This window comes from Aquila chrysaetos, chromosome 2 (assembly GCF_900496995.4).
Source record: "Aquila chrysaetos chrysaetos chromosome 2, bAquChr1.4, whole genome shotgun sequence".
Lineage (NCBI taxonomy): Eukaryota > Metazoa > Chordata > Aves > Accipitriformes > Accipitridae > Aquila > Aquila chrysaetos.
Genome location: NC_044005.1, coordinates 5,680,138 through 5,698,618, shown reverse-complemented (window position 1 = coordinate 5,698,618; position 18,481 = coordinate 5,680,138). Strand labels below are relative to the sequence as shown.

At 41.7% G+C, this 18,481-nt stretch overlaps 2 protein-coding genes across 5 annotated transcripts in view; one reads left to right on the top strand and one right to left on the bottom strand.

The window, feature by feature from the left end:
• Positions 1-655: 655 nt before the first annotated feature.
• AP5M1 (adaptor related protein complex 5 subunit mu 1) lies at positions 656-10,615 on the bottom strand. Its single transcript, XM_030037549.1, has 8 exons — positions 10,284-10,615; positions 5,720-6,365; positions 3,944-4,171; positions 3,362-3,501; positions 2,522-2,607; positions 2,303-2,418; positions 1,937-2,033; positions 656-833 (listed from the first exon to the last, which is right to left on the bottom strand). The coding sequence occupies exons 1-8, from the start codon at positions 10,595-10,597 to the stop codon at positions 751-753; spliced, it is 1,710 nt and encodes a 569-aa protein (XP_029893409.1). The 5' UTR covers positions 10,598-10,615; the 3' UTR covers positions 656-750.
• EXOC5 (exocyst complex component 5) overlaps positions 10,488-18,481 on the top strand; it is a 29,104-nt gene continuing 21,110 nt past the window's right edge. For 3 of the 4 annotated variants that reach the window (XM_030037536.2, XM_041129111.1, XM_030037528.2), the window contains exons 1-2: positions 10,488-10,622; positions 15,524-15,615. In XM_030037536.2, coding sequence (XP_029893396.1) covers positions 10,596-10,622; positions 15,524-15,615 — 119 coding nt within the window. In that variant the 5' untranslated portion in view covers positions 10,488-10,595. The remainder of the gene's footprint in view (positions 10,623-15,523; positions 15,616-18,481) is intronic. The other variant, XM_041129113.1, reaches the window with a different exon arrangement.

Sequence of the window (18,481 nt, the reverse complement as noted above, 5' to 3'; positions counted from 1 at the left end):
CAGGGAAAACGGCTCAGTGATGTTTTTGGAATCTCCAGCAAACTTAGCTGGTTTTGCCTGCTCAAAGCTAGTCTTGTGATTTGAAAAACCAGGTTCACACCTCTGGATCATCACTAACACTAGCTTTCAGAGCATGCAGTTCATGTGCATGTATGAAAGGGAACTCACCACTTCTGCTGACAGAGGCAATAAAGACTCTTGTAACGTCTCCACTTTTAGAAGCATCACTCATGCCATACTCCCTCTCTTAAAATTCTTGTAAATTATTGACCCGTATGTATTCTGTATGCATCTCGTGAAAATAACAGAACTCTTGCTTTTAACTGTCCTGTTAATCTGGGGTCTAATCAGATTCTTGTGACTTCAGGCCAGGAGTGAGACACTGAAAGCTTTCATGTCCCGTGAGCTCTCTGGTTTACAAAACCAGTGAAGTAACTGGGAGTTCTCCTGGAAGACATGCCCAGTCATACCAGCCCATATCTGTATCACCAGTTAACGTTAGAAAGGAAAGTAAAAGTGGCCACGGCAAGTACATTTCAAATTGTCTTCTCTAAGCTGCTATCCAGGACTAAACAATTTAAAACCAACTTAGGTATTTAAGAGAGTGACCTCTTCTTTTTTTCCTCCACAGAAATTTTTAAGCAAACATACCAAGTACAAGTGCTAGAGAATATTTATTGTCACTGTATCATGACATTACTCTCATTAGCTGTCTGTTTTGTTTAAATACAAAAATCATTCACAAGCAAATCAGTCAAATAAGGTTTTGTACACCATGGGTGCTGGTGCTTTGGAATTCCAGATGTAGTAATTGGAAGAAATCAGTTCCCGGGCTAAAAGAAAAAAAACAGGCAAGAAAAATAAAGGATTACAGGGTGCCTTACAATCAGACATTCCTTCATCCAAGTTAAGAGATGACTAATCCATCCTTACTAGTTTACAGAAAAGGTATAATGGCCTCTTTAAACTGTAAGGCTCTTATTATTATTTGAAAATCGTTTCTGATAATAAGACATTAAAGTCTCAGCTTCAATTACCTTTACTAATGTATCAGTCATGAGCTTAAAATTCAAACAGAGGTTAAGTCAAAAGCAGGTGGATGGGTTGGACTTTGTTCAATGAATACAAATTGCATACTAGATAGAAAACATACAGTATGACAATGTTGCTTTTTTGTGTTACAATTTAGCACTGAATGTGACCTGTCACAAAATTAACACTGTAGATCAGAGTTTTCAAAAAGCATTTACAGACTTCTGCTAACATGACTGACAGAAGTTGCAACAGATAGCTACAAATAAAAATGCTTCCATTAGACAGTACTGCTCAGATTTAATGAGTGCCTACTGTGTTCCGAATTAGTATATTTTTGGTGCAGACTTGGAAGTAGTCATGTGTTAACTCAAGAATAAGCAGATTTGGTCTGCTCCACAGATTCAACGTGGAGCCACATCCTCCAAGGGATGTTGGTGTGGTGACACTGACAGCAACAGCCTCACCTTGCATGCCGGGGCTGAGTTCTGTAGCTGGGTATTGCCAATCCACATACCACCTCTCTGACAAAGCGTCCTAAACAAGGGACCAGACTACGGAGAGGCATTCTCTGCCCGCCCCCCACCCCAGTAAAAGTTCTGACATTATGCAGAGCATAGTAAAACGTCACAGGGTGAATGGGAGAGAGCCCAAGAGAGACTGACTTTGTAACTGAGTAATAAGAGCTTTCATCTGAAAGGGAGATGCCAGTCCCTACTCCAGGGATGCTTTAAGCATCACAAAAGAAAAAAACACAAAGCAGCAAACAAAATTTCTCAGATGTCCCAAGCAAATCAGGAAAAAGCTTTGTCCAACTTTAGCTACGTAATTTTAGTCATTGACATCCAGTTCATAAGTTCAGGACACAGTTTCAGTTAAATAAATGATATTTTTAGCAACTCACATGCAGTAATTTTGGGTTTTCCTGGTACAAAGATCTGAATAGAATGCTGGTCTACATAACATCCAGTAAGTGTAAAGTCTGGGATCCTAAAACACAGCTATAGAAAGAGAGGGAAAACATGATCAGATGCATATTGTCATGCTTGCTGTGCAAATACTGGCAATCTGTGTTACACACTCTTGGTGTGCAAGTACACTCCAAAATGACAGGATGTCAAATCCTGTAAGCAAGAAAACAGAAAACTCCATGCTGAGAACAAAGAGGCTAATAATTATGTCTGATTTAAAATCAACGTATCTTCATAGCCAATTTAAGATAATAAAAAAATGACTACTAAGGCCACTTTTGACAGAGCCTGTGACTTACTTTTACATAAGCAGTGTTCCCAGAGCAAACATAATCAGTTGGGTGCTCTTTGCCTGCGGTGCCAAAAGACACGTTTCCAGTCAGAGAAACTTCCAAAGATTTAGGGAACTTCTGTCCTAAAGCCACAAAAAGCATCTATAAGAAATTATACAGCTGTACCTACACTATGCAAAACTGACTTGGGGAGGAAGTAAGAGTGCATAGGGGTATTCTGCTTACCGATGACCCAAACCAGTAGGCTCTTCTCTCGTGACAAATCCAGTTGGCCATAACTAACTTTGTACTCTAATTGAGTGATCGGGCCCCTACAGTATGACAGAGGAGAAATAAAACCATTTGAATTAGTATAATTCAGTATTTGTTAACACCCATTTTGTTAAAGAAAGCAACAAAATGCTGAAAGACATTATTTATGTGCATACAGACAAATCATACCTATCTGAGTACACCGCTAATTTATTCAAAGAAATTACAGAGCAGGAGAAAATCACTGTGGTCTCAACCTAGTAATCATAAAAGAGCTGTTGATATTTTACTGTCTTTAGATCACTGACAGCGTTTTACTAACACTATGATCATCATCAGCAACTTTGTATCGTTTCATCTTTAAATTTTCATTATAATTTTGTGACAGCATAGTCATGGCAGTTGTCAGAAAGGCTTAAATGAAAACTATCGTTTTAATTTTAAATAACTATATTTTTGATAAGCTGATCTGTAGCTAGGATTAGCAGTCTTAAGGAAGAGGTAACCCTGGGTTGGAAGTGATCTCAAGACTTAATCCACCTGGAGAATCGTGGCAGTGTTTCACATCAAAAAATACCACAGGGAAACAGGAGGCACAACAGAAGTATTCAGAACGTTACCAAATATTCTGGTACAATTCTGTATTCTGGAACTTAGAAGTAATTCCAAGGGGGCTTCCTGACATGTGCAAGGTCAGTGTCCACTGGTAGTACTTTGATGGAGCATAATCTGTTCTATTGACTCCTGACAGGTTCACTTCAGGAAGATCACAGAGAAATGGAAGAAATTTATTTAGGTTTTCTTTATTCTTACCTGTTGAAGAAAGGTATATGAGCTTCACAGTACTCAAAAGAATTCTTCACGCTTTCATGAAGCTTTAAATTGACTGTTATTTTTAACTGTGATCCCTCTTCAATGAGTTGATAACATCCCAAAATTGGTGGAACAGGAACCTGGGAAAAACTATATTCATTCTCAAGGTAAATTAACACCATCATCATAAGATCAATTACATACTGTTTTCATTGCTGAAGTACTTTAAAAAATAACAAATGCATATTAATTGCTGACTGTGCCGAACTCTTCAGGCTGCTTGCAATACGTAGATTTGTGGTATATGCACTTGACATCTCAGCCTGGATTCATTTTGTCTAATTCAGGCATCTAAGTGGTTCATTTAAAGTAAGAAAAGCTATGCCAAGCAGTCAAAGGTACTGGCACCTCCTGAACATGACTCAGATGACTCAAGTCCTGAACTGCCTTCCAAGTAGTTCATTATATAAAAAACATTCTACCCGCCCATATCGGACTGAAACTCATTCAGACATGTTCAACAACACAGGTATTTTCATTCCCGTTTGAAGACTGGAAAACAAGGGTCAGGGGTGTTATTACCTGGGAAGTGTAGTAACACAAGTTGAATGAATCTGAAGGAGGAATGAAAGGAAATTTGTAAGGTCCGTTATACACAGAATCATCCAGTGGCTCGGCACTACTGGACATCAGCATGGCAGGGTCAATGGAAGTCACACAATGATGGACCACGATATCTTGGAGCGGAGGACCATTAGTCGGGAGATTCAAAGTGAGGGTTACGTTTGGTGCAGATCCCTCTATGTCACACTTGAAAAAATGAAGTCAAGAAGTTATTCTAAAATATCTCACTCCAGTCAGAATCAGATGTTCAAAAATCGAATACAAGCATTAAAAAAAAACCCCCAAAAACCCACACTAAAATTTTTCAGCTGGCTTCATACATTAGTACTGACAAATACTTTCAAAACAAAGTCCCTTTCCCATTTCTGTAGCCTTTCCCACAGTAGGACTAGTGATGCAGTCTTAGCTAAATGTCTCTTAATTGACAAGTACTCTTTAGCCAGAAAATAGCAGATAAGCAAGCCCAGGACTTGCTGTATATGTATGTAACATTATGAATGTTACATAAACACACTTGGTGATAGTCTAATTAATTCAGTTACTTTTACAACATCCGCTTAATGGATTCAAGCATGCTATTAATGGCCACTGTGGTCCCATGTCAGCTTTCTCATGGCAACCACGTGCAGTGCAACCATTGTCGCGTCCCTCCGTGTGCCAGCTCAGCAGTGCACGATTACACCAGGGCTTTCTTCTTATGTAAGGCCATCCACTCTGCAAGATGACCTAGGAACTTGTCCCTCTGAGAGCAGGAAGCTGTTCACCCCCATAATCCCTACCAGCATGGCTGGCGGGAAATAACCCAGTCTTCGGAAGCGCAGTACTTAGGTTGGCTTCCTTCGGAGATGAGTATCCCACCTCCTGCAAATAATTAAATTACCATGATCCACTTTATTAGAAGGTCTTTCTCCTCTTAAAACACTGGCAGTTACAAATACAGTGTACTGGGATAATATAGTGTGCTTCCTAAGCGTAATTCAGAACAAAGAATGGTAAATACATCAATTACAGAAAACACAAATTTTAATGTATTTCATTATTATTATTGATCTATTTAGTCAATATTTCCCAATTTTTAATATTAAACAATGAATACCATCATCACATACAAAACCATTCAAAATAATTATACAACCAGTTTCCTTCACCAGATTCTCTATCAACTGTTCTTATGTCAGCCAAACAAACAACATTTGTGGATTCAAAATGTTGTTGTAATAGAATAAAGTAGGATAGAAGATTAAACTTCTGTTTGGTAGGAAAATTAATTAAAAATGCTCACGTAAAGACACTTGTGGAAGACTCATTCAAAAATTCTGTTTCTAATCATTATTTAACACATTGCTTATTAGATAGCTGAAAATAAACTTGGTGTTAGCACTACCATTTCTTAGTCTCTGTATGCAAAGACTGTATGAAATGATTTCTCCCTATTTCATTTAAAATAAGAAAAATTTGGTGAAATACATGCAATGAGGCTAATGCTGGAAATTTAAGTCTCATAAATAGTTACTGAAAAAATGCATGAAGCGTGCGGGAAAAAAAAACAGTAAAGATCAAAATAAAAAACACTAATGCATCAGTCTAATATGTAATAGTTTGTTACACTTTGAAATATTACAGTATCAGAAATTGACTCATCACATACCAAAGTAAAATGGCATGAGTATTTACTTTCCGAGTGTGCTTGCCTGAAAAGTACTTCGGTCAGACTTGCACATAAAATGCTCTCACCTTGCAGTTTACAGCTCCATAAACTTGCCACATGTCCACAACATCTCTTTTGTCATACTGCATACACTTGACTTTTTCAGTGATACAGACATTAACCTGAGGTTTGCCTTTATATGTGTTGGATCTCCAAGCTGGTTGATTCTCATCTGTAGGCATTTCCTGAATGTCATCGAACGAGCTGTTTAAGCTGCGTATGTTCGTGTTTAAGGGGGTGCCGAGTGGACAGGCCTGTATAAGCAAATTTCGAAGCTGGCCTATTTTCGCACTCATCTCAGCTTCATTTTTCCGACTTGGAGAGATGTAGTCCACAATGCCTAACAAAAGAGCCAGTCCTTGCGAGAGCCCACTAACGGTGAGGAGGGGTGGCCGTGGCTCCAGGGTCTCTTCAACTAGTGGAAGACATGCATATATCAGACCACTCTTCTGAAAAGCAAGCACGGGCCAGAGATCCCCTCCTTCAGTGCGAACTGAATATACCGATGAATGATTGATGCGAGTACAAGTATCTCGATGCTCCACAAAAATATGGTCATCTATGAGTCTCAGTTCAAAAAGCAAGGCTTTAAGAAAAGCGCTGTCAGACGGTACAGGCACATGTGTTGACCCATTGAAGGTCTCGGCGCGTATTTCAACGGTGGGGTAACGTCTGTGACATGGAAATAAGAGCCTCTTAATCCTACGCATCTTTTCCCACCCAAAATGTCATACCAACAGAGCTCCTAGAAGCAGAACCACACAATCCCTTTTCTGGCTATCAGAGAATGCAAAAGCATTATAAATATTGATATAATCAAGGATGGGTTTCTCTTAGGTATTCAGATAACTCCCAAAGGCCCCCCTGGTCCTAAAAGTAACCTTGTGTAAGTGGAAGCCAGCAGCGTCCTGATAGAAACAGTAATGGGATCAGAATCTAAGTCTTTGTCAATAAAACTATTTCATGAGTAACTAGGATTCACTCTAGCAGGTGAATTTTTACTGGAAACTTTGAGCAAATACAGTAATTTTTTTAATCAAATGTGAATCTGCCTGTCTACCCCTCCTGTTGCACAAAGGTATAGGATATCTAAATGACACTAATGAACCCAAGCATGACTCACAGCAGTGCAGCGAAACTTCAACAGCAAAATATTTCTAAGAGGCGAGATCACACTGAAGACAAGTTTTCAGACATTTAAGAAAACAGATGTCCCACGTAATAAAATTCAACAGCTTTTTGCTAGATATAGTATGCTACTGCTGCAGCTTTGCTACTCTACTAAATACTATATTTACAAGACAGTATCATACAAATTACTTATATAGAGGTTTTTCATTGCTCTTCTGAGCTTACACAATTGATCTGCAGCTGTTGCTTTAATTGATTAACAAGATTAACTAAAAACCTTTACAATATTATAAATCCAAAAAGATTTCACTGTACATAAGTCCAATTTTTTCCAGTGAGGGCTGCATGGTTTGGCAGGGGGTGAGAGGGGAGCAAAATGGATTCCACACCGCACGTGCAATATATGTGACTTAAAGCTTTTATGACTGTTTCATAATTTCATTTTTTCAAGTATTGAGATGTAATCAAATGTCAGAGAGACACAAGGTTTTGTGTATTTTAAAACTGCTATGTTGCATCAACATATATATTTCATTTCAAATTTTCTGGAGATAAAGTTTGAGAAAAATCATACTAGCTGTTTAATGCTACGCCTAGGATTTTTTTCTTCTGAAGCAGTATTATTTTTTAAAGGAGAGAGGGATGAATTTCTTCTCAAGCTAACCTAAATCTATCAAGAGGAACTGAAGAGTTGTCTTTTAATAAATAGCCGAGAAAAGAAAAATTATTACTTCTATTAATGCATTGGTTTTCATCCTTTTTTGAAACTGCAGACTCCCCTGCATCTCTCTTACACTAAGTTTGATAACAGGCTAGCTTTTCTACATTCTCTTTTGTGGATTCCCTTGGTAGTTATCCATGGACCTTCAAAGTGCATATCACAGGTTACGCGCCAGGCAGCTAGTTAAATCACTTTCTGAATCATCTTGTAGCAGATCTGTTCTCAGGCTGCATGTTTGTTTGCGCTCAGAGCCATGCTTACACACAAACATGGGAGAAAAACATGCACAGATATACAAATGCCTTCATTTAGTCTCCTTTTTATATCATCTTTTTAAGGACACGTTGACAGTCTGTTTCTTAAATTGCCATGGAACTTGTAATCCCAGCAATGTGGTACTTTGTTTTATCTATGACCTCCATATGTAGCATCCCCCTTCTGCTCCTGAACACTTGCATGGTTCTTATCCTGTTGCCTCTAAGTCCCACCTACACCATCTTTTCTTAACTGAGTAGCAGAGTCTCTTGCTGGAGGCAGCTACACTTCCTCAGGCTTATTTTCAATGACTGTGCTTTTTTGTTTGATTCTTAATCAGGCATCTACAGCTTTTTTTTTTTTTTTTTCTCCAGTAAGGAAAAAGCAAGCATAGGCAGAGAGAAGCCTGAGCTATGAGATCCGTAAACAGGATACAGATGACAGTAAAATGCCTCCCTACAGTCTCGTGTCTATTTTGTAGACCAAGGAAACAGAGAGGTTTTGCAGCTTGAAAATTTAGGAAGACTTTCAGTGCAAGGTTGTTGGTTAGAGGCTACATGTAACCTTGATGAGCACCTCCTATTTTTGGTCGATGTTTTAAAAACAAAGGAAGAGGAGATACTTCAGCCTAGTTTTGTCTTACTTATGGCCTAATCTGCCTGCTCCATTTGCTGAAGCTGTCCCCGCACCACAGCAATCTTCTTCTCCTCCTCCCACTGAATCTTCCCGGCTTTAGCCGAGTCATTAGGTGATTAGTTAGCCCTTCAGATCTCAGTTTTTCAGTATTCTCTTCTAGAAAGTCATGAAAACTTAAAAAGATGAAAGTTTCCAGGGGCGAATGAGCTTTGGTGATTCAAGAGAGAGACCATACTTGTTGCCTGAATTAAGTTATGATCAGCTCAAAAAAAGTGGAATGCTTTGATGTCCCAGATGTCTTCTCTGAGGTTAAAGATCAGGGCTCACGTATCTCCAGCTGAGTGTGTAAGTCCCGAAACCAACAGTTTCCATGTGATCCGGCATTCTTTATATTGTCTGTGTGCTTTGTTGAATTTAAGGTCAGTTAGGAGGATAAACCTGGGGTTTCCACAGCCCTATTATTTCCTCTGGGAACCTGAAAGATCTAAGTCTGGAAATCACTTGAAGTATCAAGTCTAGTTTGCCCTTTTCAAAGGAGCACTATTCCTTGTCTCTGCTGCTTACTGTGTGACAAGTTACTTCACATATCCCTGTCACCAGCCCCCCCTTCATCCATGGTGATTACACTCTCAGATTTTTTGGGACAAGGCTTTCTCTTTCTCTGTGTTTGTAGAGGGAAGGCCTCATCTCTAGTCTTGTAGGTAATACAAGGACTATAATACTAATCCTAAAACAATTAGAGGAATGTCCAATGTAGAGATCTGTCTGCACCTGAAGATGGAAGATAGTCTACTTGCTCTTTTTTTTTTTTTTTTCCCCTCCTCCTTCTAGGTTCTCTCTTCAGTTTTACTGAATTCAGACTAGGATTGTAGGTCTACTACTACTACTATCCAGGTCTCTGTATTTTTCCTTTCCCTATCCCTATCCCCCAGGTATTTTTCATCTCATTCTTTGGAATTGTGTCCTCAGAAATCACAGAGAATACAAGGAAATGGCAACAAATTTTGCCAGACCAACAAAAGCAGCCTGCCTAGCCCAAAGTCTTGCTTAAAACTCTGTAAGAGTTCTGAATAAAAAGTCCTCCTTCGGTTCACTAACTTAAAGAAACCCTGTCTTTGTATGCAAAAACTTAAAATCAAACGGAAAGTTCAATTTCTGCCTGAAAATACTGTACTTTTCGCACAGTTACATAACAATACAAAGAGCAAATAAGCAAAATATAAGCAAAATACATGCTTTCTATTTTTCCCATTTTGTTCATCTGACAGTATTTCATAATCACGACCTTATCCTTTTCCATGTTAGGACAGAGAAGAGGTAAGTAAAATCTTTACAGTAGCTAATAAAAAGAGGAACAGAGAAAGGAAAGCCATGCGCCAAACGCAGAAGTTGTAAAAAAAAAAAAAAAAATAAAAAAAAAAATTTCGTTAAAAGCGCGTTATCCGAGCCCAGAAATTTTCAAAATCGGGTTCAGAACCGTACAGCGGCCAAGCGGCGCGCTGGCGAGCGAAGGGATTTATTCAGCATCAGACCATTTCCCTATCTTAAGGCCATCTCTTCTCGGGGCCCGGCGGCAGCCCCGGCTGCTCTTGAAAACACCGGCCCCTCCGATGCGACCCTGCCAGCCTTCTCTCTTCCCAACCTTTACCGGGGCCGGGGAGCGGCGGTCGCCTGCCAGCACGGCCAGAACCGCCCCCCCCCCCCTCCACACACACCCACCCCCGCCGCGGGCCGCCCGGCCGAGCCCCGGCCCGACCCTCGGGCCTACCCGGGCCGCCGGGCCCGCGCTCCGTCCCCGCCTTCCCCGCTCCCCCCGCACACCCCCGGCCCGGCGCGCACGCCGTTACCTGGAGAAGAGCACGGCACCGCCGGCCCCGGGGTCGTGCCTCAGGAGCCAGAGCGCCCGCAGGGCCATGGCGGGGCTGGCCGGGCCGCTGCGAAGGGGGGGCGGCCGCCACCACAGCCGCCGCCGCCGCCGCCGTGCGCAGCTCCCGGCCCCTCCCCGGCGGCGGCCGCCCGGCGCAGGCCCATTTCCGGCGGGCGGAGGCGGCGCCGCGGCGGCTGCTGCTGCCGCTGCCGGGGCGGCGGGACACAATGGGCGGTAGCGGCGGGGCCGCTGAGGAGACCCGCTGAGGAGACCCGCTGCCTTCCCTGCGGCCATGGCTACCACGGCCGAGCTCTTCGAGGTGGGTGCGGGCTTCCGAGGGCTGGGAGGGCGTGGGAGGCGGCGGTGGCGGGGCCGGCCGGCTCTCTGAGGGGATGCGTCGGCCTCCCCCCCCCCCCCCCCAGCCCCGCCGCGGCCGGGGCGCAGCTTCCCCCGGCCGGCTCCTCCTCGGGCGGGGAGGGAAGCGGGGCCCTGCCGCCCGGGGTGAGGGCGGGTGCGGGGTGCCGGGACCTGAGGGAACGGGGCGTCGGTGTGAGGGGCTGAGGTAAGGCGGGAGGGGGCAGCGGGGGTGATGCCTCGGGAGGGTGAAGTCCCTCTCCTTCCCTCGGGCGAGGGCTGGCGGTGCGCCCTCACGCCTGGGCCTCCTTCCCCCGGGTCTTCGCCAGCGGATGGGGTGCCGCTCTCAAGCGGGGTGACAGGCCACGCCAGGCCCGGCCGCCGCTCTTCTTCTCCCGAAGGCACGGATTCAGTTGACCCCGGCACCGTGGTATCTGAGCGCGGCTTCTACTTTTCTGGCGTCAGGAAATAACTTCGCCCTCCCTTTAGCCGCTGCGGAACTGAGGCACGAGGAACCGAATAGCTCGCCCAAGGCCGCGCAGGAGCAGGGCAGGAATATAGCAGGAGTCTGCCAAATTCTGCTCCCCCGGCCTGGACCACGGGCTCTCATGATATGACCTGGCATTAAGAGAAAGTCTTTGTCCCCACTTATAGCGCTTGGGGATGTGGTATCGTTACCAGGTATCCTGTATTTGCTCTCTGAGTCACTCAAGAGCCGGTTGTTCATTTGGTGTTTTAACACCGGGACGCGGTTTGCCCAGCCTTCAGGAAAGGTCTTCCTGTTTTTCTGAAAGATCCTATATGTGAATGCATTGTGTGCACTTGTATTTATGAATCACTGTTATGACACATGAGTGTTATGACTCACATCTTTTGGCTTGCATGGTTTAAAAAAATAGCAAGGCTAATATACCATGTTCCAAGTAGCCAGATGCCAGGTTTTATACCCTCTCTACACCTCCCTAACTGTCCTAGGAGTCTGTTGATTTCTCAACGTGATGACAATGTGGTTCTGTTCTTTGTGGGATGTTGAAGGTGAGATAACTTGGATGTGGAAAGAAAACTGTATGTTTTGGCTGCTTTGGGTCATGCAACAATTTGTTCCATTTTGCAATAGCAATAAAGATGAAATTGCAAAATAGGTGAGACCTTTGCCTAGATAGGGCTTGAAATTATGTTTTCCATTATGGAAGCCAGTATTTCTTTCTCTCCTGCTTTTGCTTCTCTTTCACTCCAGAGGCAAGAGAGGTTTTGTTGACATTCACTAAATTAACATTGCGTACTATGATAGTTTGAAGTCACTGCCATATAGCTTAGAATCTGAAAATGTGCTTATTATGGGAGTAATCCTTAGCTGTATACTGAGAGTGGTACTTGATTGCCATGTTTTCATGAATGTGTGTTCAAAAGTAATTCTCAATATAGATATGTGACTGTGTAGAAGGAGCTGTGCTGAAAACGGACACAACATGGACTTAATTCTCCCTCAGATAACTCAGAGTGCAGTTTAACAATGATTACTTCTAAACTGGTTTTTAATGTGGCTAGGTCCACTTTAGTTTCATTTATACAGAGCAGATCAAACCAAGTTACCATTTACTTCAGGCATATCTCTTATTAAATCAGTACTATTGGCTGAATGGATAGGATCAGGTTAATTCATCTAGAGCTAGAGGGAAGTTCAAAGCTGTGGAGAAATTGACTGTTGGGGCTCATCTGATAACAGGCAAAGGACTTGCAAATGACATTTGTAATAGCTGATTTTCAGCAATTTCTGCAGAACTGGATAGGAGACTTAAAGTAGGAATTAGTCTGTCAGCTATAGGTAACCCTATTATCAAGACAGCATTAAAAAGAGCAAACGTATATGGAAGATACCATATACAAACAAAAATAAAAGTTTTGGATTTGCAGTGGAACCTGTGAAATCATATCTTAAAAAGACACTGTTGAACTTAATTTATTCCTTATAAATCAAGTAGATTATTTTTAGCACATCCTTTGTGAAAATTTGGAGGGAAAAGCTCATTTTGTTTCTCTGTTGGTCAGTATTCTGCACATAATAATATCCCCTGCAGTTACTATTTCTTAAATAATAGAGAACAGGGGTTATATGATTAAAAAGCTGAAGGACACGTCTCCTATGTCAGTGTTCTTGAAAAACAGGTATTTTCCAGCTTATTCCCCTTTAAAATGTTACTACACCTGCATATAGCAGTGATTCTGCCATCATTTAGTCTAACTAAACTAATTAACACTCTTTGCTGACGTGTCAGATTGTTGAAACAAAATGCAGGTTTATAAGTTTTTCAGAATAGCAGATGTTGCAGAAGGAGAGAGGCAGACTGGGAGACAGGATGAGCATTGCGGAAGAGGGGGAACTCACGTGAGTGCCCACGCTGTGGGACGGGCAGCAGAGGGGACTGGGCTGCTGCTGGTTCAGTTTGGCCTCGTGGCGGGTTGAGTGGCACTGAGTTTTGGGGTCAACCACAGCATTTGTTGCCAAGTGCCCGGCTGGTTTTGGGGATGCAGGGGAGGGAGCTGCAGGTACTCTCTGTACACATGCACTCGAGCGAGCTTTAGAGGAGTATAGAGGCATAATGGATAGAGGAAAAATTGGTGTGGGTATTGTTTTGGGTTTTTTGGGGGTTTGTTTTTTTTTTTTTTTTGAGGGTCTAGGGCATGTGTATCAGATTTCCTTAGGAGATGAGGCTTTGCTAGGCTTACAGAAAAACTGTGTAAATGTTGTTTTTGGAAAAAAAAAATTTCAAAGTTATTATGTGTGTGTATGTGAATTATCTTTTAATGCGAACATCTGAAGGAAGGGAGAAATCTAGAAAATGTTATATACACACACAGAGCATCAGTTAACAGTGCACCCTGTATATAGGGTTCTTCCATAGCGCTGTACCTGACATTGGTATCCTTGCAACTAGAGTGGTACTCCAGCTGAATTACGGGATCTTCAGAGGAAAGATTATGGTTGTGATTTTCATATAAAGGAGAAGTGCTGCGAAGAGCAATAAGGTAATTGGGAAGCTGGAGGACTCCCCTGAAGGGAATGTTACTGTATTGAATGGCTCATTTCACCTATAATTAAAATTGCAAAAATGTTCCCAAACATTTAGATGTAAAGATGACCTAAGGAGAGAATTTACACTTGGTCTGAAAACACTGCATTATAACTTTTGATGAAAAGGATTCGCATAAAGGAAACTTAACGTTGTGTATCAGGAAGAACTGGGTTAAAGAGATGAGTGACTTGCAGAGAAATGGTTTGTGTGTGGTATCATCCAGTTATTTTTGAAGCTTAACCAAGGAGGCTGAGCAAAACACGGTTCCTCTAGTCAGTCTTTGGATGAGGAGTTACTGGGTGATCTGTTGAAAGGGTGAAACTTCTGTACTGTCTAGCAGGATTCAGGGCATTGCAAAGTATATTTTAAAAACTTTTATCCTTCTGTTTAACAGCTGGGCCTGACTAGATGGAGCATAATGTGTTTTTGAGGAATGACAAACCTTGAACTGGCAATATTTGCTTTTCAACCCTTGGGTTTAGTTATTAAAATAACACTATAATGCTGTTTTTTCCCCTCCTTATTACTTCTGACAAGGTTTTAGACCTATTGATACAGGAACCAATTTGATACCTGTGGAGGTCTGTTTATTTATTTTTTTTTTTAATTCTTTTTTTAAACCAAGCTTTATCAAAAGCAGTGGTCACATGTTTCACTATCAGAAATGAGTTGTGGCAAATACCACTATTAACCAGAGCCACTCCCAGCTCTGTGTTGGGTTGTGTTTCACAGTTTTAGAATCATTGCTGCATGTAATTTAAAAGCTTGCCATGAAATCCTGGTGGTTGTGAAAATACTTTGCTTACTGATCTTAGATGTGCTTATGTTAGCATCTAAACAATGCTGCTAGATTACCAATGAAGCTGAAGTGATAAATACTAGTTTTTTAAAGGATAGGTGTTGGACTGTGTTTTGAGTATTTAGTATTAACTAAGTGAAGAAATGTTTGAACTGGTTTAAGTGTTAGGCCAACTAAAATAGGAGGTCTTGGTTTTATAATGAGGTCTCTGCCTTCAGAAAACATTGCTGGGTGGAGAAATAATCTTAACTCTTCACCATTGTGTGGTATTTTTATGGAAGATACGGCAAATATTATGGAAGAAACTTGAGTAACCTTGTGGTTTTAGATCAGTCATGCTGTGTTTTTCCTTCTTGGGAAAGTCAAGTGCATCATCTGTTTTTATGCTTGCTTTGTTTTTTTTCCTTTTTATCTGCTTTGTTTCTGCAGCTGCAGTTTGATGTTGCGTAGTGTCGAGTGGCAATCTCTCACTGTTTTTGCTACGGGGCAGTGCCTTGGTCAGTTCTGTTTGTGATGCCATGTTGTGAACTGCATCAGAGAGTTGAACACCTGCAAAGAAAACTTACTTTGCGACACAATTTTTCGGACAGATCAGTTCTCCTGTCTGATTTGCTGCACAGCTGATGGCTGGGTCTTGTGATGCAATATCTCAAATCACTGTAGCTGCTGCATGGTTTAAACACTTTGTAATGACAAGCCATAAGCTCACCTGGAAATAAGGACAGGTAATTTAGAGGCAACTCTTCAGAGACCTGCAGCAAATTCTTTGCTAGTATTCTGGCAATCTATAGACTAGGTGTTCAAACCCACCATATTAAGAACGGTGTTCTCTATATTAAATATGTAAACATAAGAGGTGATGGGGCAATTGTCAGTACTGTACTTGCTCTTATTGTAGTAAAGCTTCTAAATGCTTTCAAAATGATGTGTAAGCAGCTGCTTAGGGAACAACCTGCTGTGGCACATCATAAGGAGTTTTTATTCTGTGGCTAGGAGCCTTTTGTGGCAGATGAATACATTGAACGCCTGGCATGGAGAACACCTGGAGGAGGTTCCAGAGGTGGAGAAGCTTTTGATCCGAAAAGGTAAAATAAAATTGCTTAATGGTCCAAGTGAATGCGTCTCTAATTGTACTGTTTTGTTACACATATACCAGAAAGCCTGTATGTAGTGTTGGTGTGTGTCCAAGGAGGTTTTCATTTGGGAGAATTGCTAGAATTTGTGACCATAAGCCAATTATTCAGAACCGATTATTCAGTAACAAGAGTAGGGAAAGGCACTTTCTGATTTAGACCTTTTGAATGAAGGAGAGAATTGATGTTGTTTGTCCTTGTCAGACATGAATGTTCCAAAGCACTAGAGCTGCCAGATTAAAGCATAATATGAGGCTTCATTGCTATGATAGTTAAGTCAATTTAATGAGTTTCTTGCTAGTTTAGCTCCCTGAGCTGGCTTGTTGTAAGACCCAGTAGTTTACAGTCCTGGTGCAAATAAAGAGCACAAACAGGTAGTATGGGAAAAAAGGTGGGAACATGGCAATGTTGACTTAGATTGTTTTGAAATGAATTTGTGTGGTATAGCCTGAATCCAATGAACAGCTTGCTGCTGCGGAATGGAGATGAGGGGCTTGTGCCCCTCATCCTTTCTCTTAGCTGCACACTGTGATGGCTCATCTTGAGCTAGGTCTAGGCACATGATCTCATGATAAGCTAATCTAACTTACTAAAATGCCAGAAAACTAACCTGACGAGAAAAAAAAAAAAAAAAGAGCTTTTTTTCTAGTTGGGTTAGCAATTTTGTGGCACTAGAAAAGCCTGGGAGCAGGTGCAAAGGGAAAAGAGGTTGTGTGTCTGTGAGCCGGGGGTGAGAAGGAATGTGGGTGTGGAAAGGAGCAAGGCTGGGGAAGTGAGGAAGGAGGAGGTAGTGCAGGACCTTCTTGTGTTTGTGGTGAGCTGGCTCGGCTCTGTTGAGAAACCTCACCCTAAGAAGCCGGCTCTCTTGTTACTGGCCTGGCATTGGGTGGTGCATTGGTAACTCAGATGCACAATTTCATACAGCAGTGTTCACATCTAAGCTTCTGTGCTCCAAACCTCCGAATCTACTTTTGTTTTGAAAAGAGTAATTCTTTCAAATAGTGCTACTATTTAGCTTTTGTACCAGTATTGGTAGCCTTTTGAGAGACATAATTAACTTTTCACACGATTGTAACTCGGGAGATGAGCAAGTGCAATAGCTGTTCCTTAGTGACTTCTCATCCACGTGATCTTATTCCAGATTGAGATTGTTTGTAGTAACCTGAGCTAGAACTCTTAAGTTTAGGAATTACTAACTTCGTTCTGGGGCCTGTATCCTATGCAGAGCTTTACAGGTGCTTTAAGTGGGAGGAAGCCTGGAAATATACATTGCTTCCTGTGGCTCTTTCTCCACGGTTGTGCCTAGTATATACTTTAGGGTAGTTAATGATTTGTACCAATACCAACTCAATTTAAGCTATCTTCTATATTTCTGCTGGTTTGCTTGTGTTAACTTCTGTGATGCACTTTCATATTTTTCAGGACAAGTGGGAGAATCCTGCAACAGTAAATATTTTTCCTGTGGGATCTTCTAGTATTGGGCAGGAAGCCAAAATTAATATCAAAAAGAAACAGACCTTTTGGTGTATGTTTTTTCTTTTCTGTTTGTAGAAGATGATGATTTGGTTTCGTAGAAAGAATGTTGGAGTCTTTATTTCTGTTCTGAGAAACCTGACCAGCAGCTACCTCTTCTACTTGAGCATTCTTTCCCCTCTCAGTATATTGAGTACTCTTGCTGAATAAATGCTGAGTTGGCACAATACCTGTTTAAAAAACAAACCCCAAACTGAACTGAATCAGCTTGTTAAAATGAATAGAAAATGTCTGCACTTCTCTAGGTTTTTCTTTGAAAGTATGCTTTGTGTCACTTACTATCACTTAAACTTTATTTTAAATATACTTCTGTAAACTTAAGTCTGTTCCTTGTGGTTTTGTGTGGAATCTAATGCAACATGCTTACTCTTGGGCTTCTGGCAAGCAGGAAGTGGAGGAAAGAAGTCATAAACATCTGCCCCAATCCAGTTTTCTTTAATAAGTTGTGCCTTTAAGTCACTTACTGTTGTAAAGATATCACTTGAAATAGGTTTTTAGACCAATACAGTGAAGAAAAAGGCAGTTCGCATGCTCTGAGCAGCAGGGTAAAAGCCAGTCATTTTAGCAGCAGAAGTTAAAACTGAAAATGCAGTGACCCTCCATGCAACTAAAGAGAATCACATTAGTGTCATTTAGGTGTTGCTTGGAGAAAGCTCTAGTTGTTGGCCAAGAGAGGTACTGTAGTTGTTACTGGGAAGGAGTCGTGTGAGGGTAGAACAATACATTCTACTTTTTCCTTCTGGTTGCTGAGCCTCTAGCCTGTGCATGGGGAGCTGGGAGAGGAACAGCGTGCTCGTTCTGCCTTTCAGCTGCACTGCAGGTTGGAAGGGCTTCACATTCACAGTATACCTTCTGAACAGAGTACATGTAAAAATGCAGATTTCTGAGTAGTCTAGAAATAGTTCCCTGGAAGGGATTCCCATTTCCTCTCCTCTTCTGCTTTGACATTAAACCTGGACAGCAGATTCTCAAATCTTTCATATGTTTTTGGATATTAGCATGAGTTTTATGGCTGTGGAGGATCTGGAAATAATCCATTCCCTGAGCATCAGTGACTGGTATGTTTAGAAAAGTGTAAGCTGAAAAGATGACTGGAATGGGATAGAGTGGACAAAAAGAAGAATGAGAAAGAGAGAGATTGAGAATGGAATGAAAAAGAATAGAGGAAACTTAAGAATGCATTCAGATGTACTGTGTTTGGGAAGAGTAAAATGTGAGTCCGAAAGAAAAATCAAAGTGGTGGGAAAGGGCAGGAAAAAAACCCCTTAAAATGGTATGTGTTACA